This window comes from Macaca mulatta, chromosome 1 (assembly GCF_049350105.2).
Source record: "Macaca mulatta isolate MMU2019108-1 chromosome 1, T2T-MMU8v2.0, whole genome shotgun sequence".
Lineage (NCBI taxonomy): Eukaryota > Metazoa > Chordata > Mammalia > Primates > Cercopithecidae > Macaca > Macaca mulatta.
The window spans coordinates 111,048,895-111,075,056 of NC_133406.1; the positions used below are offsets into that span (position 1 = coordinate 111,048,895).

Genomic DNA, 26,162 nt, shown 5'->3' on the forward strand with positions numbered 1-26,162 from the left:
CCACCAAACCCAGCTAATTCTTTTGAATTTTTAGTAGAGACAGTTTTACATGTTGACTAGGATTGTCTCGATTTCTTGACCTCCTGCCTTGCCCGCCTCGGCCTCCCAAAGTGCTGGGATTACAGGCGTGAGCCACCGCGCCTGGCCCAGAAAGACATTTAAAAAGAACAGTGGTGGGCAGAGCTGCCTCAGAACAATTTTCCAGTGTCAGTTTTTTCTAGCACCTGTGCTACCTAGAGGGGAATATGGTTATAGTGGCTTCAGTTCTGTATTTAACTCAAGGCCGCTTAACAAGCTCTCTTTCCTGCCAGTGTGTGGTACATTTATTTAAAACAAGTTTTTGTGTGTCTTATACGTGTTTAAAAAACATACACAGAACTCTGATTAGGGAGTGTTGTGAACATCTGGTTTTTGAGAATGAATCTGGGTTTCAATAGCCAAAGTCATTGTGACCACTCCTTTAGGAAAGTCATTTTCTGCTGTGAAGCAGTCATCCCCGGTAGACTTTATTGAAATCCTGTGTTTTAGGAGGATTTGGGGGGTGCCCCTGTCCTCACTTCCTCTCATTGCATTGGGTCAAATTAGTTTCGGGTTTTTGTGGGTTTTTTTCCACAAGCAGCAAACAACCCTGGGTAAGTTGTTAAATGTTTTTAAGTGTCCCTGAATGTCTCTTACCACGTACTCCCCTTTTGTGTAAATAATTTACTTTCTACTCCTGATTAAATACCCTTGTCTGTGAGTGCATACACCCTACGTTGGGTAGGTGACCAGAGGGCCTTCAGCGGGGAGTCCCGGAACTGGGTTTAGGGACCTGGGAGGGGAGGGAAGAGGGCGGGGCAGGCTGTGGGCGTCACAGAGTGGCCCCGCCCCTCCTTCCGCGACTGGGGAGCCGGTGGCGCCATCTTACCCGGCTGCGGGAGGGGTCACAGGTCAGTGACGGAGCCTCTGCGGGTGAAGGAAGACAAGTGGGTGACCCGACCGGCCGTGGTGTTCCAGTCCCCACTGACCGGTAGGAGCAGCAGGGCGTCGGCTTGTGAGGCAGATGGGTGGGGAGTCTGGCGGTGGAGGAGCAGCTGGGGGCCGGGAGGGGTCTCGGAGGAGAATGGGGAGGGGGCGGAACCTCCGGGTACCGCAGGCGTGAGGGGACCCCTGCGGCCTAAGGGGTCGCATCCCTTCCCAAAACTTTCTTCTTGTCTCTACTGTGCCAGGACCTAAATTTATTTGTATCTTTTAATTTTTCTCTTTGGAAAAAGTAAAACCTGTGATGTGTCTGTCATGTGACTGAACTATCTCGGAGGGAGGGTGAAGATGTGGGGGGTTTCTTAGGGCCACCAGAAGGGGTGCAGTGGTGAGCAAGAGGGACAGGCCAGAGTATGTATGGAAAGGTAAGGCACTGGCTTGAGGGCTGTCGCCGTGGTGTCTCCATCCTGGATTAAGCATTTCCTCCTCCTTTTCTAGGTGGCTTTTCCTCGGGGCAGCCCAGGAAGGCCCCAAGAGGACAATGGATTCTGGAACTCGCCCAGTTGGTAGCTGCTGTAGCAGCCCCGCTGGGCTCTCACGGGAGTACAAACTAGTGATGCTGGGTGCTGGTGGTGTAGGGAAGAGTGGTAGGTAACATTTTCCATTTGACAGAAAACATGGATGAAAAGTACTTAAGTGACCAGATGGGATACTTGCTATCTTGCAGTGTTAATACTTAAAATTCTCTCTGTGGGTCACCTTTGTGAGGATTTGACTTTTATTTCTTCTTTTGAAGCCATGACCATGCAGTTCATCAGCCACCGATTCCCAGAAGATCATGATCCCACCATTGGTAAGCCAGATCATCACTTATGTTTCCAAATATACCTCATAAAAATATCTTAATGAATATCAATGGTTTCTAACTGTTTATATTTTGAGCTCCTGGAGTCTCATTCAGATTTATTTAGAGACAAGGGTATCAGCAATTGGTAAGCAACTGAATATTTCTTTTTTTTCAGACTTTATGTCATAAGCCATCTTTAGTCTTTTGTCTCTTACTGAACATTAATGGGACTACTCTCTTGTATTTTTTTATGGTTGCATACAGGCCACTTAACGAAGCCTTTTCTTGCTGTCACTTCTCTAAGGGAATGACTTGAGACTCACTCTTTAACTGTGAGTCAGCTGGTTTGAACTTCCACAAAAGGAAGCAGAAAAACAAGTAGAGCCAGGCTGCTGAACTCTTACAACCCCAGACATGCCAAGCCTGGACATCTTGCACTTGGAGCTCTTCATTTACTTCCGTATACCTTGAGTTCATTACATAGTGATGTCTTCTCCCATGTCTTTCTTTTCTTTTCTTTTCTTTTTTTTTTTTTTTTTGAGACAGAGTCTCGCACTTTCTCCGAGACTGGAGTGCAATGGCGCGATCTCTGGTCACTGCAACCTTCGCCTCCTGGGTTCAGGCAATTCTCCTGCCTCAGCCTCCTGCGTAGCTGGGATTATAGGTGCCTGCCACCACACTCGGCTAATTTTTGTATTTTTAGTAGAGATGGGATTTCACTATGTTGGCCAGGCTGGTCTCGAACTCCTGACCTCTAGTAATCCATCCGGCTTGGCCTCCCAAAGTGTTGGGATTACAGGCGTGAGCCACCGCTCCCAGCCCTCCAATGTCTTTTATAGTCTTTAACTCTTGTTGCAGAATGCTAATAGAGTAAAAAAGTCATTTTGTTTGCTTTGACTTTTTTTTTAATTGCTAGTCTCTACAAAGACTAAAAACATTACTGTCATTTCTAAACCATAAGGAAGCAGGTTTGATTCTAAGGGTTTATATCCTAATATGAAAGAAAAATGGATGTGGGAATGGGAGAGGACACAGGAAGTCAGCTGTGCTGCTGTTATTTTCTTTTTTTGGAGACGGTGTCTCGCCCTGTTGCCCAGGCTGGAGTGCAGTGGCACGATCTCGGCTCACTACAAGCTCTCCCTCCTGGGTTCACGTCGTTCTCCTGCCTCAGCTTCCCGAGTATCTGGGACTGTAGGCACCCGCCACCACCCCTGGCTAATTTTTTTTGTATTTTCAGTAAAGACGGGGTTTCACCGTGTTAGCCAGGATGGTCTCGTTCTCCTGACCTCGTGATCCGCCCGCCTGGGCCTTTTCCCAAAGTGCTGGGATTACAGGCATGAGCCACTGCGCCCGGCCATGTTATTTTCAGTATGTGACACTCTGCTATGATTCTAGTTCTCTAGGAAGGATTTCCATTGGGTCAAGCATCTGCTGCTCTGTTTCCCACAAAGCCAATAATGTTTTGTGGTGGCCCAGCTTTTGTATGGTTATTTCATACAGCAGGTGATTCTAGGGATGGGAAAAATAGAAAAAAATCTTGACTTTTTCATGTACTATATCAAATTTAGAACATTGTTCAGAGATTCAGGCTGGGCGCAGTGGCTCACGCCTATAATCCCAGCACTTTGGGAGGTCGAGACGGGTGGATCACCTGAGGTCAGGAGTTTGAGACCAGTCTGGCCAACATGGTAAAACCCCATCTCCACTAAAAATACCAAAACTAGCTGGGCATGGTGGTGGGTGCCTGTAATCCCAGCTACTGTGGAGGCTGAGGCAGGAGAATTGCTTGAACCCAGGAGGCGGAAGTTGCAGTGAGCCGAGATAGCACCATCGCACTCTACCCTGGGGGACAAGAGCGAGACTTTGTCTCAAAAAAAAAAAAAAAGAACATTGTTCAGAGATTCAAATTATGGTGGGAGTACTAGGAATAAAATGAATTTAGGGCTTATGATAATTTACTTGAGAATTCCAGAAGCATCTTTTCCTTTCTTTTTTTTTTTTTTCTCGACACAGTCTCACTCTGTCGCCCAGGCTGGAGTGCAGTGGTGTGATCTCGGCTCCCTGCAAGCTCCGCCTCCCAGGTTCATGCCATTCTCCTGCCTCAGCCTCCCGAGCAGCTGGAACTACAGGCGCCCACCACCACACCCGGCTAATTTTTTATAGTTTTAGTAGAGACAGGATTTCACCGTGTTAGCCAGGATGGTCTCGATCTCCTGACGTCGTGATCCGCCCACCTTGGCCTCCCAAAGTGCTGGGATTACAGGCGTGAGCCACCGCACCTGGCAGCATCTTTTCTTTCTTTAAAGTAAAATTCAAATACTCGTCTCCTGTAAGAGTTATCTGTTTTAATTTTCCCCCAGTTAACTACTCTCCTGGCAATATTGTCTAATTCAATAGCAAATACTTATGTCTCCTGAGTTTCTATTATGTGCCAAGCACTGCTTACCCTCAGGGTACAGTGGTGATCAAAAAGATGAGGTTTCTGTTCTTGAATTTATAATTTATTGCATTTAGTTTCAAGCTCTGACTGTAAAGTCAGAAAAACTTTTCATTGTAACTGGTAGAGATATAAAAGCATACGAGGCTGGGCACAGAGGCTCATGCCTGTAATCCTGAGCCTGTAATCCTGTAATCGAAGCACTTTGGGAGGCCAAGGCACCTGAGGTCAGGAGTTCAAGACCAACCTGGCCAACATGGTAAAACCCCATTTCTACTAAAAATACAAAAATTAGCTGGGCGTGTTAATGCTGCTGTAATCCCAGCTACTCAGGAAGCTGAGGTGGGAGAATTCTTTGAACCCAGGGGGCAGAGGTTGCAGTGAGCCAAGATTGCACCACTGTACTCCAGCCTGAGCGACAGAGTGAGACTTTGCCTCAAAAAAAAAAGTATATGAATGTGTGCATATGTATATGTAAATTATATACACAAGCACATGTGTATGTGTAACTAAAATATTATGAAACTTTACCTCACTACATCTGGTGCACTCTGATATTTTCTTGAGACAAGGTCTTACTCTGTTGCCCAGGCTGGAGTGCAGTGTTATGATCTTGGCTCACTGCAGCCTGGACCTCCTGGGTTCAAATGATCCTCCCACCTCACCCTACCAAATACCTGGGACTACATACAGGCATATGCCACTACACCCAGCTAATATTTTTGGTTTTTTAGTAGAGATGAAGTCTCGTTCTATTGCCCAGGCTGGTCTCGAACTCCTGAGCTCAAGTGTTCATCCCACCTCGATCTCCCAAAGCGCTGAGATTACAGGTGTGAGAGCCACCGTACCTCACCCACTCTGGTATTTTCTTTCTTTCTTTTTTTTTGAGACGGAGAGTTTCGCTCCTGTTGCCCTGGCTGGAGTCCAGTGGCGCAAGCTTGGCTCACTGCAACCTCCGCCTCCCAGTTCAAGCGATTCTCCTGCCTTAGCCTCCCAAGTAGCTGGGATTACAGGTGCCCGTGACCAAATCCAGATAACTTTTTCTATTTTTAGTAGAGATGGGGTTTCACCACATTGGCCAGGCTGGTCTTGAACTCCTGACCTCAGGTGATCCACCTGCCTCGGCCTCCCAAAGTGCTGGGATTACAGGTGTGAACCACTGCGCCCGGCCTGGTATTTTCTATTTTTATTTAGGTTTCTGCTTGTTTATTTTAATGCTGGTCCCAACCCATTAAGTAGATTTCACAACTCACTAATCCTAATGAATAATTGAGAAGCATTGATTTAATGAGCTCTTCCTGAGGACGAGTCTGAAGCAGGAATTCAAGAAATAATGTTAAAAGGAAATACATTGAGATGTAAGCAGCAGTTGTTAAGTGAATGAAATATTGAGTGTTTTTTTCTCTTTTTAGTTTTCTGTATTTTCCAAGGTTACTTTAGTAATATGCATAAAGAAATTTGCTTTCAGAAAAGAGAAATTATGAAACAATGGATTATTTAGAAAACAGTCAATTAGACCGGGTGTGGTGACTCATGCCTGTAATCCTAACACTTTGGGAGGCTAAAGCAGGTGGATCATTTGAGGTCAGGCGTTCAAGAGCAGCCTGGCCAACATGGTGAAACCCCGTCTATACTAAAAACACAAAAATTAGCCGGGCAGTAGTGGCATGTGCCTGTAATCCCAGCTACTCAGGAGACTGAGGCAGGAAAATCCCTTGAGCCTGGGAGGCAGAAGTTGTGGTGAGCCGAGATCATGCCACTGTACTCCAGTCTGGGTGATAGAGTGAGACCCTGTCTCAAAAAAAAAAGAAAGAAAATAGTGAATTATGTATTTTTTTCCTTTTTTTATAGTAATGAGGAGGAAGTATAACACATGGTTAATAATGCTTTTCAGTTCAGCAATCTTGGGTTTTAATCTTCGTTCTGTCACTAATTAACTGTAATTTAGAGAAGACTTTAATATTTTCGAGTTGAATTTTCTTTAGCTGTAAAATGGAGGTAATAATGCCTACTTCATTGGATTATTGTGATTATTGAAGAATTAATATATGTAAGTTACTTAGTATAATGGTAGATAATAACTTTTTTTTTTTTTTTGAGATGGAGTCTCGCTCTATCACCCAGGCTGGAGTGCAGTGGCCGGATCTCAGCTCACTGCAAGCTCCGCCTCCCGGATTTATGCCGTTCTCCTGCCTCAGCCTCCTGAGTAGCTGAGACTACAGGCGCCTGCCACCTCGCCCGGCTAGTTTTTTGTATTTTTTAGTAGAGACGGGGTTTCACGGTGTTAGCCAGGATGGTCTCGATCTCCTGACCTTGTGATCCGCCCATCTCGGCCTCCCAAAGTGCTGGGATTACAGGCTTGAGCCACTGCGCCCGGCCGATAATAACTATTTAATAAATGATAAGGTTGCTTTTCAGGCCTAATGTTTTTTGTTTTTTTTTTTTTTCCCCTAAGAGATGGGGTCTTGGCTGGGTGCAGTAGCCCACACCTGTAATACCAGCACTTTGGGAGGCCAAGGCAGGAGGATTGTTTCAACCCAGGAGTTCGAGACTAGCCCGGACAACATTGCAAAACCCTATGTCTACCAAAAATACAAAAATTAACCAGACATAGGGCCCGGCGCGGTGGCTCACGCTTGTAATCCCAGCACTTTGGGAGGCCGAGGCGGGCGGATCACAAGGTCAGGAGATCGAGACCATCCTGGCTAACACAGTGAAACCCCGTCTCTACTAAAAATACAAAAAAATTAGCCGGGCGTAGTGGTGGGCACCTTTAGTTCCAGCTACTCCGGAGGCTGAGGCAGGAGAATGGCATGAACCCTGGAGGCGGAGCTTGCCGTGAGCCGAGATCACACCACTGCATTCCAGCCTGGGTGACAGAGCGAGACTCTGTCTCAAAAAAAAAAAAAAAAAAATTAGCCAAACATGGTGGTCGCATGCCTGTAGTTCCAGCTACTTGGGAGGCCGAGGTGGGAGAATCACTGGAGCCTGAGAAGTCAAGGCTACAGTGAACCGAGATCGCACCACTGCACTCCAGCCTGGGTGACAGTGAGACCCTGTCTCAAGAAGAAAAAAAAAAATGAGCTCTTGCGGTGTTGCCCAGGCTGGTCTTGAACTCCTGGGCTCAAATAATACTCCTGTCTCAGCCTCCCAAGTACCTGGGATTATAGGCAGTCACCACTGTGTCCAGCTGGCCTGAGAAAGACATCTTCTCAGAATCCTTTTTTAGCTTAGAATTGTAGGCGAAATCTTCAGCTATGAATAAACTACATCATCACCTATGTGGAAAAGAAAAAACTTCAGTTGAAGATTCAGTTTATGTATCTCAGTGGATTTAGCATGCTTCCTGAGCAAATGTGGGCATTTAACGAATTTGGATGCAATGTACTACTCTGTAAGATGAGTTTTAAATAGGCATTTCTTCCTGCATTTATGACTTTATAGTACACCTTTCTTCCCTCCTGTAGAAGATGCTTATAAGATCAGGATCCGTATTGATGATGAGCCTGCCAATCTGGACATTTTGGATACAGCTGGACAGGTATTAAATCCCAGAATGTTATGAGTAAAGGCTTTTTTACTCTAGTAAAGGGGAGGGGAAGGCCTACGCAGAGAAGATCACTAGTTTATCTCTCTTAATTTTTCATGCACTCTGACTCAGGATAGCAGGTAATGGACATACATTTTCTTTAATCTGAAAGAAATAGCTAATTATGTGTGTAGTAGCGCTAGAATGCGTCAATACATAATGATCCTTGTTTCCCTCTAGGCAGAGTTTACAGCCATGCGGGACCAGTATATGAGGGCGGGAGAAGGGTTTATCATCTGTTACTCTATCACGGATCGTCGAAGTTTCCATGAAGTTCGTGAGTTTAAACAGCTTATTTATCGAGTTCGACGTACTGATGATACACCTGTGGTTCTTGTGGGAAACAAGTCAGACCTCAAACAGCTAAGACAGGTGAGGATAGAGAAGAAAATAGTGTCTATAATCTTACACAATCAGTCATTTTTGTTTCTTGGCTTACAGATTCTTGACTTGGCTTACAGATTTTTTTGCCTTAAAATAGAAAATCAGGCTGGGTGAGGTGGCTCACGCCAGCACTTTGTGGGGCCAACGTGGGCAGATTGCTTAAGGTCAGGAGTTTGAGACCAGCCTGAGCAACATGGCGAAACCCCATCTCTACAAAAAATACTAAAAAACATAGCTGGGCATAGTGGTGCATGCACATGTGGTCCCAGCTGGTTGGGAGGCTGCGGTGGGAGGATCCCTTGACCTGGGGTGGTGGAGGTTGCAGTGAGGTTGAGGCTACAGCTCACTGCAGCCTCTATCTTCCCGCTCAAGTGATCTTCCCAATTCAGCTTTGAGGGTAGCTGGGACCATAGGTGTGTGCCACTACTCCCTGCTAATTGTTTTTACTTTTTGTGGAGACAGGCTCTCACTGTGTTGCCCAGGCTGATCTTGAACACCTGGACTCAAGTGATCTTCCTGCCTTGGCCTCCCAAAGTGTTGGGATTACAAGTATGAGCCACCACACCTGGCTGGAAGTAGTTTGATAGTTGTCAAATTCATAATGCTTCTCTGTTAATCTCCATTGGAAAACAGTCTTAGCAATTTGTATATAACATGTTCATTGCAAGTCTATTTATGGTAGCAGAAACAGTCTAACCATCCAAAAGTAGAAATTATGGCATATCCTTAACTAGATGTATGAATTATGGGCTCCTAATAGTTTTCAGTATTTTAGTGTAAGCGTATATCTCTTTCCCTTCCTTTGTGTTTCTTTTTCTTTTTTTTTTTGAGACGGAGTCTCACTCTGTTGACCAGGCTGGAGTGGTGCAGTGGCGCAATCTCGGCTCACTGCAACCTCCTCCTCCTTCTGGGTTCAAGCGAGTCTTCTGCCTTAGCCTCCTTAGTAGCTGGGATTACAGGTGCATGCCACCATGCCTGGCTAATTTTTGTATTTTTTTTTTTTTTTTTGAGACGGAGTCTCACTGTGTCTCCCAGGCTGGAGTGCAGTGGCGTGATCTCGGCTCACTGCAAGCTCCGCCTCCCGGGTTCACGCCATTCTCCCGCCTCAGCCTCCCAGTAGCTGAGACTACAGGCGCCCGCCACCACGCCCGGCTAGTTTTTTGTATTTTTAGTAGAGACGGGGTTTCACCATGTTAGCCAGGATAGTCTCGATCTCCTGACCTCGTGATCCACCCGCCTCGGCCTCCCAAAGTGCTGGGATTACAGGCTTGAGCCACCGCGCCCAGCCAATTTTTGTATTTTTAAGTAGAGACGAGGTTTCACCATGTTGGTCAGGCTGGTCTCAAACTCTTGACCTCATGATCTGCCCACCTTGGTCTCCCAAAGTGCTGGGATTACAGGTATGAGCCACTGTGCCCAGCTTTCTTTCTTTTTTTTTTTTTTTAATTTTTATTTTAATTTTGTTGTTTTGAGATGGAGTCTCACTCTGTTGCCCAGGCTGGAGTGCAGTGGCGCAATCTAGGCTCACTGCAGCCTCTCTGACTCCTGAGTTCAAGTGATTCTCCTGCTTCAGCCTCCTGAGTAGCTAGGATTACATGCACCCTGCCACCACATCCAGCTAATTTTTGTATTTTAGTAGAGATGGGGTTTCAACATGTTGGCCAGGCTAGTCTTGAAATCCTGACATTACGTGATCCACCCACCTTGGCCTCCCAAAGTGCTGGGATTATAGATGTGAGCCACCGTGCCCAGTGTTTTTTTGTTTTGTTTTGTTTTGTTTTTTAGACAGAGTTTCACTCTTATCACCCAGGCTGAAGTGCAGTGGCATGATGTTGGCTCACTGCAACTTCTGCTTCCTGGGTTCAAGTGATTCTCCTGCCTCAGCCTCCCAATTAGCTGGGATTGCAGGCACCTGCCACCACACCCAACTAAGTTTTCTATTTTAGTAGAGATGGGGTTTCACCATATTGGCCATACTGGTCTTGAACTCCTGACCTCAGGTCATCTGCCTGCCTGTCTCAGCCTCCCAAAGTGCTGGGATTACAAGCGTGTGTGACCACACCCAACTTTTTTTTTCTTGAGACAGGGTCTTGCTCTGTCACTGAGGCTGGAGTGCAGTGGCGCAAACACAACTCACTGCAGCCTTGCCTTGACCTCCTGGGCTCAAGCAATCCTCTTACCTCAGCCTCCTGAGTAGCTGGGACCACAGGTGTATACCACTACATCCAACTAATTGTTTTTTCCTTTTTTTTTTGAGACGGAGTCTGGTTCTGTTGCCCAGGCTGGAGTGCAGTGGCGCAATCTCAGCTCACTGCAAGCTCCGCCTCCCAGGTTTAAGCGATTCTCCTGCCTCAGCCTCATGAGTAACTAGGATTACAGGTGCCCAACACCATGCCCAGCTAATTTTTTTTTTAGTGGAGACAGGGTTTTGCCATGTTGACCAGGCTAGTCTCGAACCCCAGACCTCAAGTGATCCACCTGCCTCAGCCTCCCAAGGTGTTGAGATTACAGGCGTGAGCTGCTGCACCCAGCCCCAGCAAAATTTTTAAAAATTTTGTAGAAACAGGGTCTCACCATATTGCCCAGGTTGGTCTCAAGCTCCTGGGCTCAAGCAATCCTCCCACCTCAGCCTCCCAAAGTTCTGGAATTACAGGTGTGAGCCACCAAGTCCCGCCTCTTTATCTTTCTTAAAATAAAAAGTATGGGGAAAACTAAGGTTGTGTGTTTGATATCTATAACTATTCCCTGTTCCAAAAAGTATCTTAAAAATAGACTACACTTTGGGAGGCCGAGACGGGCGGATCACGAGGTCAGGAGATCGAGACCATCCTGGCTAACACGGTGAAACCCCGTCTCTACTAAAAAATACAAAAAACTAGCCAGGCGAGGTGGCGGGTGCCTGTAGTCCCAGCTACTTGGGAGGCTGAGGCAGGAGAATGGCGTAAACCCAGGAGGTGGAGCTTGCAGTGAACTGAGATCCGGCCACTGAACTCCAGCCTGGGCGACAGAGCAAGACTCCGTCTCAAAAAAAAAAAAAAAAATAGACTAGAGATTGGGCGCAGTGGCCCATGCCTGTAATCCCAGTACTTTGGGAGGCCGAGGTGGGCAGATCACTTGAGGTCAGGAGTTCACTACCAGCCTAACCAACATGGAGAAACTCTATCTCTACTAAAAATACAAAGTTAGCTAGGTGTGGTGGCGCATGCCTGTAATCTCAGCTACTTAGGAGGCTGAGGCAGGAGAATTGCTTGAAGCCAGGAGGCCAAGGCTGCAGTGAGCCACAATCACGCCATTGCACTCCAATCTGGGCAACAAGAACGAAACTCCATCTCAAAAAAAAAAAAAAAAAAAAGTAGACTAGAAATAGAATCTTATCATTTGAAGGCAGAAGAAACCTTAGAAGTAATCTAGCCTCCTAAAATTGCAAAAATTAGTGCCATATGCTTGAACACCTCCAGAGTTGAGAAGCTTTCTTTGTGTTAAGGTGGTGGTGCATTCAGGTTTTTGGACAATTTAATTGTTTTTCATCATTACTTTTTCTCACATTTTGCCTTTAAAGGTCACCAAGGAAGAAGGATTGGCCTTGGCCCGAGAATTCAGCTGTCCCTTTTTTGAGACGTCTGCTGCATACCGCTACTATATTGATGATGTTTTCCATGCCCTTGTACGGGAGATACGTAGGAAAGAAAAGGAGGCAGTACTGGCTATGGAAAAAAAATCTAAGCCCAAAAACAGTGTATGGAAGAGGCTAAAATCACCATTCCGGAAGAAGAAAGATTCAGTAACTTGAAGAGAAGATGGGAAGTGTTTATCTGTGAACTGCAGTGCTGTATCAAAGCAGTCCAGTAACCTGCAGTACTGAGCATGGTGCTTGCTCTTTCTCCTAACTGATAAGAGGGACATGCCTACTAGGAGTTATTAGTGATGTGGTATTTGAAGTATTGTCTCTTAGTTAAGTATGATTTATTAACCCAGTGGAGCACTGTCTGCTTTTAAATCGTCACATTAGAATTTGATCTACAAATGTTTTGGGTTCTGTTGCGCTGATATTAATTAATGTAAATTTGTTTATACCCAGGAGAATATGTATACCATGTGTGTTTGACTAAGTTCACAAGGGAAGTTTTTGGCTCTGCACTCCACATTATCCTTCAATTTCAATTTCCTGGGACTATCCCAGAGAAAGACCTCAGTCTCTTCTATTCACATTATGCTTCCTAGAGACTGAACAAAAGTCATGTAGGGAAATTGGGGCTAAGGAGATCAATGCCAGATTTCAGCAGATACCTGTGGGGCTGACACCTGTTGCAGACTATGGAGTGGTGAGATTTGGGGAAGTTGGGCTATATGTTTGCAGAAAGGTAGGTTCAGAACAATATTCTCAATACAAGCTTGGCTTTCCTAAGAAGTACACATTTGGCCCAAATGCACCGGGATGAGTGAGAACAGCCAGAAGCATATAAAATGTGATGAAGGTTTCTCCCGGGAACCTTATTTTACACTTCATTTCAGGGTTTTCTTTTTTTACCTTCAAAGGTAGACATTTTGGAAATCATAACTGTATTACTAAATGTGTTTAATCAGAATTCATAGTTGGATCAGCCATTGCCTTGTACAGGTTTATTTTTTCCCCATAGATGCACACGCCGACACATTTATATTAACTGCTTCCTCCTACGTTGTGCTCTGTAAAAGAACTACAGCTGGCAAGATGTGTTTTCGGCCCTTCATCACTGATTGCATTTTCCACACAGAAGAGACATCAGGGATTTGGGTAAAGTTGTGTGTGTGCCTCCTTTACGTGGACAATCACTAGACTCAGTGCTCTGAGAAAATGCTATTTCTGTTTAATGGGTCAGTCTTAAAGCTTTAAAATTCACATAGGTGGAGTTTCTCATCTGAAGATTTCCTTACGAGGACTTTGCTAAGTTCACCTCAGGGTTATCTGAGCCTTGACTAAGTTTATCCTAAGGGAATACCACTTTGCTCCCTGTGCATAGTTTAGGAACTGTAGTCCGAGGAAGAAACAGTTAAATATTGTTAGTGAGTTCTCTGTTTTAAGATCAGGACTGTTTTGATATCTGACCTTGTTATGTGTGGTGAGTAAATGCAAAAATGCTAAGAGTCATGCATCATATATTGAATATTAAATGTCACTGAAGCAATGTTTGTGTCTACTAGAAACATAAGATGACTTGTGTAGCACCTCTTTATAAGCACACAGCTCATCTTAGTATTTTCCATTTTTATTAGAGGAAGTTGGACAGAGTTGTGTTTTTCTTTGTAAACTAATGATAAATATTCTAGATTTTTAAAAAAAGTGACTGTTAGAACTTTTTTAGCTCTGAGTAGTGGTCCCTTTTTAAACTCCTGGAAACATTTTTGTTACCAAATAAATCATGTTTTATGGTACTCAGCCATCCAAAAGTGAAAGACCTAGAATTTGATTCTGTGCAGGACAAAAATCTCACAGGAACTGTAGCACTTTGGAAAAGCATCAAAGTAGAAAAGAAATACAGTGCAATTCTATGATGAGAATGTTTTACATTTAAACTGGTTTAGCACCTTTTAAGTTTAAAGCCCATAGCTTCTTATTACTAGTGACCTGGGGAAGGAATTATTAGCATTAAGCAATATATATATATATGTATATATATATTCTGTTTGTTTGTTTGTTTTTTCTTTTTTTTAATGAGATGAGGTTTCACTATGTTGCCCAGGGTGATCTCGAACTCCTGGGCTCAGGCAGTCCTCCCAATATGCTGGGATTACAGGCATGAGCCACCACCTAGCCCAAGCAAGAAATTGACACTATGTAATTATTTAAGGTAGTCTAGGCAGTAGAAAACATTGCCAGAAGGATAGAAAGGAATTTGGATTATATATAAGGAAAATAACAAATTGGTGTTTTTAAGACTATCACTGTCATATATTAGATCCTTGTATTAGTCCATCCATTAATATTAGTTCTATTTGCGGTGCTAGGTAGTTTGACAGGTATGATATGCATAAGTCATAGCTCTATTCTTAGTGTCATAAAGTGTAGCTAATTTATAAGCTCTAAGTAATCAGCTTTATCCAATTTGAGGGCATTAAAATTACTGCCTAGAACTTTGAAAAGAGAAAAATTCAGGGATAAGTTGAAAGGCACTGGAACTGTTTCTACCCATACCAGACCAGTAAATTATAAGATCCAGATGTTAGTATCTAGAATTAGCTCTTTAGAATTCAGAGGGGACATATGTTTTGACTTCATCATATATTAGCAAGAATTGGTCTACTGTGATGTTTGGGGAGGAGGAGGGGGAAATTCTTTTTAATGCACTTGTATGTGAAGACAGTTTGTATGACATAATACAAAACTTTTAAACAACTTGGGCTTTCCTTTGCTTACCTATCAGTGGGTAGAATTTTTGGAATCATTGCAAAAGAGTTGTTTTAAGAAAAACATAACTATGAGATGTGATATTCTGGAAAATATGAATTCAAAAAATTTGAGTGCCCACCATGAACAAAACACCCATGTCAAGTGCTAGGGAGCATGCCATGGAATCCCCCTTCATTTGAAGAGATTACCTCTTGGGAGGGGACAGGAAAAACACATATGGATAATGACAGCACATTTGCTACCTGATCAGGGATTACTTAAAGTTGTTATAAGTAAATACACTAAATAAGAAGTGAAAGAATGATAATTTTTTACATGAAGGTCATTTAATCTCCATTACTGTAAATGGCCACTAGTGGAGAGGGCCTAGTTTGGACGTTAAACAAATGGATTTTTTTGTTTTGAGACAGTCTTACTCTGTCGCCCAGGCTGGAGTGCAGTGGTGTGATCTGGGCTCACTGCAGCCCCTGCCCCCTGGGTTCAAGTTATTCTCCCACCTCAGCTTCCTGAGTAGCTGGGATTACAGGTGCACACTACCACGACCAGGTAATTTTTGTATTAGAGACGGTTTCGCCATGTTGGCCAGGCTGGTCTCGAACTCCTGACCTCTCGAACTCTTAACCTCAAGTGATCCACCCACCTTGGCATCCCAAAGTGCTGGGATTATAGGTATGAGTCACTGCACCTGACCCGTCTTTGGTTTAAAAAAGACAGTGTCGGCTGGGCGCGGTGGCTCAAGCCTGTAATCCCAGCACTTTGGGAGGCCGAGACGGGCGGATCACGAGGTCAGGAGATCGAGACCATCCTGGCTAACACGGTGAAACCCCGTCTCTACTAAAAAATACAAAAAACTAGCCGGGTGAGGTGGCGGGCGCCTGTAGTCCCAGCTACTCCGGAGGCTGAGGCAGGAGAATGGCGTAAACCTGGGAGGCGGAGCTTGCAGTGAGCTGAGATCCGGCCACTGCACCCCAGCCTGGGCGGCAGAGCAAGACTCCGTCTCAAAAAAAAAAAAGACAGTGTCCCTCTGTCTGCTAGGCTACAGTGCGGTGGTGTGATCATGGCTCACTGTAACCTTGAACGCCTGGGTTTAAGGTGATCCTCCTGCCTAAGCCTCTTCAGTAGCTGGGACTACGGCACATGCCACCATGCCATGCCAAATTTTTACATATTTTGTAGAGGCGGATCTCGAACTGGCCTCAAGCGATCCTCCTGCCTCAGCCTTCCGAAGTGCTGGGATTACAGGCTTGAGCCACCTCACCTGGCCGAGGAGTGGATTTTTATGTCTTCCTTATTATTTAAGTGTTTTTGTTTTTTTGTTGAAACAGAGTCTCACTGTCACAGGCTGGAGTGCAGGGATACCATCTTAGCTCAGTGCAGCCTCCGCCTCCTGGGTTCAAGTGATCCTTGTGCCTCAGCCTCCCAAGTAGCTGGGATTACAGGCATGCACCACCACGCCTGGCTAGTTTTTTGTATATTTAGTACAGACAGGGTTACACCATGTTGGCCCGGCTGGTATCAAACTCCTGGCCTCAAGTGATCCGCCTTCCTCGGCCTCCGAAAGTGCTGGGATTGCAGGTGCGAGCCACTGCACCCTGCCTATTTAACATTTTTGAATGGTCAGTAACTGTCAGTGTCCACTAGAAACAGGCACTGGAGGAATGGCATTCCATTTTTCCTTCTCTCTCTTTTTTTTTTTTACTTAATTTAAAAAATCGTTCCCCTGGCTGGGTGTGGTGGCTCCCACCTGTAATCCTAGCGCTTTGGGAAGCCAAGGCAGGTGGATCACGAGGTCAGGAGTTCAAGACCAGCCTGGCCAAGATGGTGAAACCCCTTCTCTACTAAAAATACAAAAATTAGCTGGGTGTGGTGGTGGGTGCCCGTAATCCCAGCTACTCAGGAGGCTGAGGCAGACAATTGGAATCGCTTGAACCCGGGAGGCAGAGGTTGCGGTGAGCTGAGATTGCGCCATTGCACTCCAGCCTGGGAGACAGAGCAAGAATCCATCTCGAAGAAAAAAAAAAATCGTTCCCTTTGATTAAATTACTCATACTTAATGGCATTCCATTTTCTAATGTAACCTCTGTTCGAATAGGTAATGGAATTTCAGATGAAGTATTTATAAGCCTCTTTCATGCATTAAGCACTGCTTTAAAGAGCTATGAGGGATTCAGTGGAATATAGAATATGGGCTGGCATGGTGGCTCAGGCCTATAATCCTAGCACTTTGGGAGGTGGAGGCGGGCAGATTGCCTGAGCTCAGGAGTTCGAGACCAGGCTGAGAAACATGGTGAAACCCCGTCTCTACTGAAATACAAAACAAAACAAAAAAAATTAGCTGTGCATGGTGGCCCACACCTGTAATCCCAGCTACTCGGGCGGCTGAGGCACAAGAATCACTTGAACCCAGGAGGTGGATGTTACAGTGAACCAGGATTGTGTCACTGCACTCCAGCCTGGGCAATGGTGAGACTCTATTAAAAAAAAAAATGTATATGTATACACACAATATATATTATTACATGTATATTACATATGTACACAAATATATATATATATTATCCCTACTCTGGAGCTTAGATAAAATTTGTATGTATAAAACAACTAGAGATCAGTCTTAAAGTAGTAAGTCATATGCTTCAAACTGGAAATGTTATAGGAATTCGGAAAGGAAGGAATTAGTAAATTTAGTAGACTCCTAATAAGTCATTGATAATGTTACGCCTTTTCCAAATTCTTATAGAAATTTGAAATATTGCCAGGCGTGGTGGCTCATGCCTGTGATCCCATCACTTGGGAGGCTGAGGCAGATGGATCACTTAAGGTCAGGAGTTCAAGACCAGCCTGGTCAACATGGCGAAACCCTGTCTACTAAAAATACAAAATTAGCCGGGTGTGGTGGCATGCGCCTGTAATCACAGCTACTCAGGAGGTTGAGGCAGGAGAATCGCTTGAACCCAGGAAGAGTTTCCAATCAACTTTTGTTTTTTAAGTTCAGTCTCCACAGAGACTATCAAAAATTGCCAATGCCAGGGTATTAGGAAAAGTTTTCAGTTAGCACTAAGTGTGCCTCATTGGCTATGATCCTGTCACTGTGCAAAGCTGTCCAATCAACTTTTTTTTTTTTTTTTTTTTTTTTTTTTTTTTGAGACGGAGTCTCGCTGTGTCTCCCAGGCTGGAGTGCAGTGGCGTGATCTCGGCTCACTGCAAGCTCCGCCTCCTGGGTTCACGCCATTCTCCCGCCTCAGCCTCCCAAGTAGCTGAGACTACAGGCGCCCGCCACCACGCCCGGCTAGTTTTTTGTATTTTTAGTAGAGACAGGGTTTCACCATGTTAGCCAGGATAGTCTCGATCTGCTGACCTCGTGATCCACCCGCCTCGGCCTCCCAAAGTGCTGGGATTACAGGCTTGAGCCACTGCGCCCGGCCCAATCAACTTTTAAACATAGGCAGGACACAGTGGCTCACACCTGTAATCCCAGCACTTTGGGAGGCTGAGGCAGGCGGATCACAAGGTCAGGAGTTCAAGACCAGCCTGACTAACATGGTGAAACCCCATCTCTACTAAAAATACAAAAACAACTAGCCAGGCTTTGTGGTGGGCGCCTGTAATCCCAGCTACTCGGGAGGCTGAGGCAGGAGAATCGCTTGAACATGGGAAGTGGAGGTTGCAGTGAGCCAAGATCATGCCACTGCACTCCAGCTTGGGCGACAAGAGCAAGACTCTGTCTCAAAAAAAAAAAAAAAACAACCAAAAACAAAAAACCATGGCCTTGAGACAAAATTACTGAAATGTTTTAGCTTTAATAATCTTTGCTTAAAAAAAACTCATGATGAGCAGCTTTTGGTTCAGTGCATACATTCCACAGCACACGTGATCATATCATGAAGTCACTCAGTTTTTGAACAAAAGCTGCTGCAGTGGGGACATGTGTCATTTCCTGCCCTTCCTGGAGCTGGTTATTGCCAGAGTTTATTGCAGTTTGCTCTGAGCCAGAAGAAAAACTTTAGCTCCAAAACATTTCCCACAAAATGCTTTCCCTAGTTTCCTGGCAGAGGAGTGTACAGGTGAGGGGGCAGAGGTAGAGAAATGTCTGGCTTTTATGAGGGTGAGTCCAAGTGCTCAATACACTGCAATCCAACATAAAATCTCTGCTGCCCAGGAAGGCATGCACATCAATGTAGTCAGCCAGAGAAGTAACTTGTGCAGTCCCACCCAAAACATTCTGGGCACTCTTACTTTCATGTCCTTAGACTCCTGAAGAGAAATACATGGGTGTAGTTGCAACTAACACACACCTACCACCATCACCAAAAAAGACAGAACCAAAACCAATCATTATGCCAAACTTGTTTTGAAACTCCAACTCAGAATAAGTAGGAAGAAGAGACAGCCTTTTCATGTTTGCTTGAAGTCTGCTTCCCAGGCAATATTTTGTTCCCTGCCTGCTTGCCTGTATTGGGTACCTGCTGCACACCAAGCAGTGTGTTGGCATTGGGAATTCAACAGTGAATAAGGAAAAGCTCACAGTTCTTAGAGTCTCAGTTATTTTCAGTGGGCACCTCTAATTCTAACATTCATAATCTGACAGAAATTTGGATTGAATGGTGGGAGAATGAGAAGGAATAAGGGACCCATAGCAATTTCAACTGCTTGGTAAACAATAATTAAATGTTAACTTGGAAAAAAGCCTGAGAAAGAAGCAGCTGATTTGATGTGAGTTAATGTAAATCATGAAAATGTCCAGTTTCATCTGGGTGTGGTGGCTCATGCCTGTAAACTCAGCACTTTGGAACGCTGAGGTGGGAAGGTCACTTGAAGCCAGAAGTTCAAGACTAGCATGGGCAACATAGCAAGACCCCATCTCTACAAAAATTTAAAAACTAGCTGGGTGTACTGGAGTGTGCCTATAGTCCCAGCTACTTGAGAGACTGAGGTGGAAGGATTGCTTGAGCCCAGAAGGTTGATGCTGCAGTGACCTATGATTGTGCCGCTGCACTCCTGCCTGGGTGACAGTGTGAGACACTATCTCAATAGATAGATGATTGATTGATTGATTGATTGATTGACAGACAGATAGATAGGCTGGGTGCAGTGGCTCACGCCTGTAATCTCAGCACTTTGGGAGGCCGAGGCAAGAGGATTGCGTGAGCACAGGAGTTCCAACAAGCCTGTCTCCACAGAAAAATTGTTTAAGTTAGCCAGGTATGGTAGCACGTGCCTGTCGTGGTGGTGCATGCCTGTGGTGCCAGCTACTCAGCTACTTGGGAGGCTGAGGTGTGAGGATTAACTGAACCCAGGAGGCTAAGGCTGTAGTGAGCCATGTCACTGCACTCTGGACTGGGCAACAGAGCAAGACACTGTCTCAACAAGTAAATAAGAAGAAAGAAAATGAGTTTTTCTCCTTATGGCCCTGTCAGAGCTTTTCAATTAGATTGAGATTTAATGTACTGTCTGGGTATGGTGGCTCATGCCTGTAATCCCAACACTTTGGGAGGCCGAGGTGGGCGGATCACCTAAGGTTAGGAGTTTGAGACTAGCCTGGCCAACATGATGAAACCCCACCTGTACTAAAAATACAAAAATTAGCAGGGTGTGGTGGCGTGTGCCTGTAATCCCAGTTACTCCTGAGACAGGAAAATTGCTTGAACCTGGGAGGTGGAGGTTGCAGTGAGCCGAGATCAGGTCATTGCAATTCGGCCTGGGTGACAGAGCAGCATTCTGTCTCAAAAAGAAAAGTACTATTTGAGGTGAATTACCAGCTCACCAGGCTTAGACACAAGACTTGCTCATGGATTCCCATACTTTTATTCAAAATTTTCTGTTAGGGCATCTAATCCTGGGCCCGTTGAGCCTTAGGACTTTCTCTAGGACTTTGTTTCCTAAAGGCCAAGCAGAGTTTTGAGCATTTCTTAGAGGTGTCCAGAAGGTGGTATTGACCCTAGTATAGACAGTGTTAGGCAATTGGGATGTACACCAGTTTACCATCTAGTAAGTTATACTAGTTAAGAATCGATATTTTCTAGTTTTCTGAAAAATGATGCCCTATGTCTAAACTTAACATTGCTCTTGAAGTATTCAAAGAAAACCCCAAGCACTAGGCTGTTTGCCTTTTCAGACCACAAGGTATGGGGGATGGTTGAAAGCAGTACTGAAGGCCCTTACTTGGTGGGCAACTCTTTTTTTGTGTGAAACAGAGTCTTGCTCTGTCGCCCAGGCTGGAGTGCAATGGTGTGATCTCGGCTCACTGCAACCTCTGCCTCCCGGGTTCAAGCGATTCTCCTGCCTCAGTCTCCCAAGTAGCTGGGATTACAGGGATGTGCCACCACGCCCGGCTAATTTTTGTATTGTTAGTAGAGAGAGGATTTCACCATGTTGGTCAGGCTGGTCTCGAACTCTTGACCTTGTTATTCACTCGCCTCGGCCTTCCAAAGTGCTGGGATTACAGGTGTGAGCCACTGCGCCCAGCTGATGGTGGGCAACTCATTTTTGGGAGTTTGTTGTAAGGAGATCACATGAAAAAGCACCTTGGAGTGAGAGGTCTATAGAAAACAAAGTACAGTGGCTGGGCGCGGTGGCTCACTCCTGTAATCCCAGCACTTTGGGAGGCTGAGGTGGGTGGATCACGAAATCAGGAGTTCGAGACCAGCCTGACCAACATGGTGAAACCTCGTCTCTACCAAAAATACAAAATTTGCCGGGTGTGGTGATGCATGCCTGTAATCCTAGCTACTTGGGAGGCTGAGGCAGGAGAATTGCTTAAACCTGGGAGTGAGCTGAGATCACGCCATTGCACTCCTGCCTGGGCAGCAAGAGCAAAACTCCATCTCAAAAAAAAAAAAAAAAAAAAAAAAAAAAGACGAGGTACAGTAGCTCCCAGTTATCCACAAGGGATACATTCATAGACCCCCAGAGGATGCCTGAAATCATGGATAGTATCGAACCCTATATATACTTTTTCCTATACACATGTATCTATAATAAAGTTAAATTTATAAATTAGATTCAGTAAGAGATTATCAACAATCTAATAAAATAGAACAATTATAACAATACACTGTAATAAAAGTTATAAGACTGGTTTCTCTCAAAATAGGGTATTTTATTGTGTTGTACTGTGGGTAAGTGAAACTGCGGAAAGCAAAACCCAGGATTAGGATAGGGTGGACTACTGCAGTGCTCTTGGTTGGCTGCCTGCCCAGCATCTATTCCTCCTTCCAGAAAAACCGACATTTTATTCAAGAATTCACCTTTTCCCACACCCAGCTCTAGGACAGTCCTAAGTAATCTAAAGAAAATTCCATCCTCCTTGTCAATGTTTGGTTCAGAAATGACCATGTTACATTTTGGATCAGCAAAAACAGATGAGAGGATTGCTAGAGACTTTTCGGAATTTATTCTGGGAATAAGGCTCTCTTATTTTTCTGGGAGAGGTCCTGAGCCATCTCCTCTTTCCACCTGGAGGTGAATGAGGAAGCAAGAAACTGGTTTGGGAGTGGTTCATCAGATGAAAGCCACAGGATGAAGCTGACATTGAATGTCGGGGGCACCCACGGAAAGAATCTGAGTCCTTGACAGTATTAGTGACCTTTTGCAGAAGTCAACTCGGAAGGCTGCCCCACCTTTGGACTTCCAGTTAGGTGAGCTAATGCATTTTCTTAATGTTTAAGCCAACTTGAATTGGGTTTCCTGTTAATTGTAGCCAAAAGTATGCTGAGTGCCAAGATAATCTTACCATCTTGTGATATGATGATGTTGTTATTTTTAAGACTGTCATCTAGAAAAAAGTAATATACAAAATTATATACATACCATGATTGCAATCGTAAGATAGTTAAAACAAATTGGAAGACGTGCCAAAATTAGCAATGCTTGCCTCTAAGTGGATTTCCCACTATTTCTATGACTTGTACTTTATTTTACATATTTTCTACATTGATCCCGAGTGATGTATCAAGAAAAATATGCACAGGAAATAAATTCAGAAGACAAAATGGGCCCAGGCATGGTGGCTCATGCCTGTAATCCCAGCATTTTGGGAGGCTGAGGCAGGAGGATAGCTTGAGGCCAGGAGTTCGAGACGATGGTCAATAGAGCAAGACCTTGTCTCTATTTATAAAAATAAGTAAATAAATATAAAAAATAAAGAGAAGACAAAGTAATTATTAAAATTTTGGAATCTTGACTTTTTTTTCCTTTTCTCTATTTTCCAATTTTCTTTTTCTTTTTTCTTGAGACAAGGTCTTACTCTGTCACCCAGGCTGGAGTGCGGTGGCACTATAATGGCTTACAGAAGCCTTGAACTCCTGGGCTCAAGGGATGTCCCACCTCAGCCTCCCAAGTAGCCAGGACTTCAGGTACACACCACCATGCCTAGCTAAGTTTTTGACTTTTTGTAGAGACAAGGTCTTCCTGTTGCCCAGGCTGGTTTTGAACTCCTGCGCTCAAGCAATCCTCCTGTCCCAGCCTCCCAAGGTGAGCTACTGCATCTGGTTCCAGTTTTCTTTTTTTTTTTTTTCTTAAATGGAGTCTTGCTCTATTGCCCAGGCTGGAGTGCAGTGGCACAATCTCAGCTCGCTGCAACCTCCGTCTCCCAGGTTCAAGTGATTCTCCTGCCTCAGCCTCCCAAGTAGCTGGAACCACAGGTGCGTGCCACGATGCCTGGTTAATTTTTTGTATTTTTAGTAGACATGGTGTTTCACCATGTTAGTCTCGATTTCCTGACCTTGTGATCCACCTGCCTCGGCCTCCCAAAGTGCTGGGATTACAGGCGTGAGCCACCACGCCCTGCTCCAGTTTTCTTATAACGTGCTTATGTTAGTTTATAATTTGAAAATATTTTGTAGTTCCTTCACTGAAATTTTAAAAGAGCAGGAATTGATTCTCCTTCCATTCTCTCTTCCTGTCACGGGGAGGATAAATTATACAGAACAGAAAATATGAAAAGTGAATCACTCCAGACTTTAAGGCATGTAGAGAAATCCACAAAGAGCAGTTGCAAGGGTCATATTACCCCAGTATATTACCCTAGAGTGTTGCATTTACCTGTGTTTCTTTTCTTTCTTTCTTTCTTTTTTTTTTTGAGACGGAGTTTCGATCTTGTTGCCTAGAGTGCAATGGCGCAATCTTGGCTCACCGCAACCTTTGCCTCCTGGGTTCAAGTGATTCTTCTGCCTCAGCCTCCCAAGTAGCTGGGATTACAGGCATGTGTCACCACGCCCAGCTAATTTTGTATTTTTAGTAGAGACAGGGTTTCTCCATGTTGGTCAGGCTGGTCTCGAACTCCCAACCTCAGGTGATCTGCCCGCCTCGGACTCCCAAATTCCTGGGATTACAGGAATGAGCCACCGTGCTGGGCCTGTGTTTCTTTTCTTTTAGAGCATTTCCTAATTTGTAATCATACATGGATTAGTGTAATTACTTGATTAATATTGTCCTCTGCTACACTCTATAAGAACAGCACTCTTGTTCATCAATGTATTGTATCTGTAGTGCCTGGCACATAGTAGACACTCAATACATAAATATTTGTTGACTAATAAATGAATGAAGGCCATTATCCTAAGCACAGAAACAGAAAATGAAACACCACATGTTCTTACCAGTAAGTGGGAGCTAAACATTGAGTACTTATGGACGTGGAAACGGCAATAGAAACTGGGGACTACCAGAAGCGGGAGGGTTTAAAAACGATTGGCCTACATTTGGGAGACCAAGGCGGGTGGATCACCTGAGGTCAGAAGTCCAAGACCAGCCTGACCACCATGGAGAAACCCCGTCTCTATTAAAAATGCAAAAATTAGCTGGGCGTGGTGGTGAGTGCCTGTAATCCCAGCTACTTGGGAGGCTGAGGCAGGGAGAATCACTTGAACCTGGAGGTGGAGGTTGTGGTGAGCTGAGATTGCACCATTGCACTCCAGCCTGGGCAACAAGAGTGAAACTCCGTCTCACAAAATAAAAATAAAAATTAGCGGGATGTAGTGGTGCACGCCTATAATCCCAGATACTCAGGAGGCTGAGGTACAAGAATCACTTGAATCCAGGAGGCAGAGGTTGCTGTGAGCCAAAATCATGCCACTGCACTCCAGCCTGGGCAACAGAGCAAGACTCTGTCTCCAAAAAAAAAAAAAAAAAAAACAGCCTTCCCAAGATAGTGAGACCCACGTCTCTACAAAATAAAATTTAAAAATTAGCCAGGTGGCCAGGCACAGTGGCTCACACCTGTAATCCCAGCACTTTGTTTTTTATTTTTTATTTTTTATTTTTATTTTTATTTTTATTTTTATTTTGAGACGGAGTCTCGCTCTGTCGCCCAGGCTGGAGTACAGTGGTGGGATCTCGGCTCACTGCAAGCTCCACCTCCGGGATTTATGCCATTCTCCTGCCTCAGCCTCCCGAGTAGCTGGGACTACAGGCGCCCGCCACCTCGCCCGGCTAGTTTTTTTGTATTTTTTAGTAGAGATGGGGTTTCACCGGGTTAGCCAGGATGGTCTTGATCTCCTGACCTCGTGATCCGCCCGTCTCGGCCTCCCAAAGTGCTGGATTACAGGCTTGAGCCACCGCGCCCGGCCTGTTTTTTATTTATTTATTTATTTTGAGGCAGAGTCTCGCTCTGTCTCCCAGGCTGGAGTGCAGTGGCGTGATCTCAGCTCACTGAAAGCTCCGCCTCCCAGGTTCACACCATTCTCCTGCCTCAGCCTCCCGTGTAGCTGGGACTACAGGAGCCCACCACCACACCCGGCTAATTTTTTGCATTTTTAGTAGAGACAGGGTTTCACTGTGTAAGCCAGGCTGGTCTCGAATTCCTGACCTCGTGATCCACCTTGGCCCCCAAAGTGCTGGGATTAAAGGTATGAGCCACCGCGCCTGGCCTGTAATCACAGCCGGGAGGCCGAGGAAGGCATGTCACCTGAGGTCAGGAGTTCGAGACCAGCCTGGCCAACATAGTGAGACCCTCATCTCTACTAAAAATACAAAAATTAGCCGGGCAAGGTGGTGTGTTCCTGTAATCCCAGCTACTCAGGAGGTTGAGGCACAAGAATTGGTTGAACCTGGGAGGTGGAGTTTGCAGTGAGCCGAGATCATGCCACTGCACTCCAGCCTGGGTGACAGGGTGAGACTCTGTCTCAGGAAAAAAAAAAAAAATTAGCCAGATATGGTGATGTGCACCATAGTCTCAGTTATGTGGGAGGCTGAGGTAGGAGGATCAATTTAACTCAGGAGGTCGAGGCTGTAGTGAGCCATGATTGTGCCACTCTATTCCAGCCTGGGCAATAGAGTGAGACTGTCTCAAAACAAACGAACAACTGGATACTATGCTAAGTACCTAGGTGACAGGATTATTCCTATCCCAAATCCTGGCATCACTCAATAGAGCCAGGTAACAAAAACCTGCACATGTGTCCCCCCTGAATCTAAAATGAAAGCTGAAAAAAAATTATGGCCGGGTGCAGTGGCTCACGCCTGTAATCCCAGCACTTTGGGAGGCTGAGGTGGGCGGATCATGAAGTCAGCAGTTTGAGACCAGCCTGGTCAACATGTTGAAACCCCGTCTCTACTA

General features: G+C 45.0%; 1 protein-coding gene and 1 pseudogene across 4 annotated transcripts; one reads left to right on the plus strand and one right to left on the minus strand.

The window, feature by feature from the left end:
* Positions 1-897: 897 nt before the first annotated feature.
* On the plus strand, positions 898-13,823 carry RIT1 (Ras like without CAAX 1). Of its 4 annotated transcripts, none has more exons than XM_077996220.1 (6): positions 898-1,038; positions 1,459-1,607; positions 1,757-1,813; positions 7,712-7,785; positions 8,014-8,205; positions 11,777-13,644. In XM_077996220.1, exons 2-6 carry the CDS (start codon positions 1,502-1,504, stop codon positions 12,005-12,007), a joined length of 660 nt encoding a protein of 219 aa, XP_077852346.1. In that variant the 5' UTR covers positions 898-1,038; positions 1,459-1,501; the 3' UTR covers positions 12,008-13,644.
* A 3,777-nt stretch (positions 13,824-17,600) lies between these two features.
* Positions 17,601-17,706, minus strand: LOC144338909 (U4 spliceosomal RNA; annotated as a pseudogene).
* Between the last annotated feature and the right edge of the window lie 8,456 nt (positions 17,707-26,162).

Excerpts from the sequence above, each read along its gene's own strand:
- RIT1 (XM_015110011.3), top strand. Across the intron at positions 1,814-7,711 it reads AGATCATGATCCCACCATTG|AAGATGCTTATAAGATCAGG; the intron begins GTAAGCCAGATC and ends TCCCTCCTGTAG. Across the intron at positions 8,206-11,776 it reads ACCTCAAACAGCTAAGACAG|GTCACCAAGGAAGAAGGATT; the intron begins GTGAGGATAGAG and ends TTGCCTTTAAAG.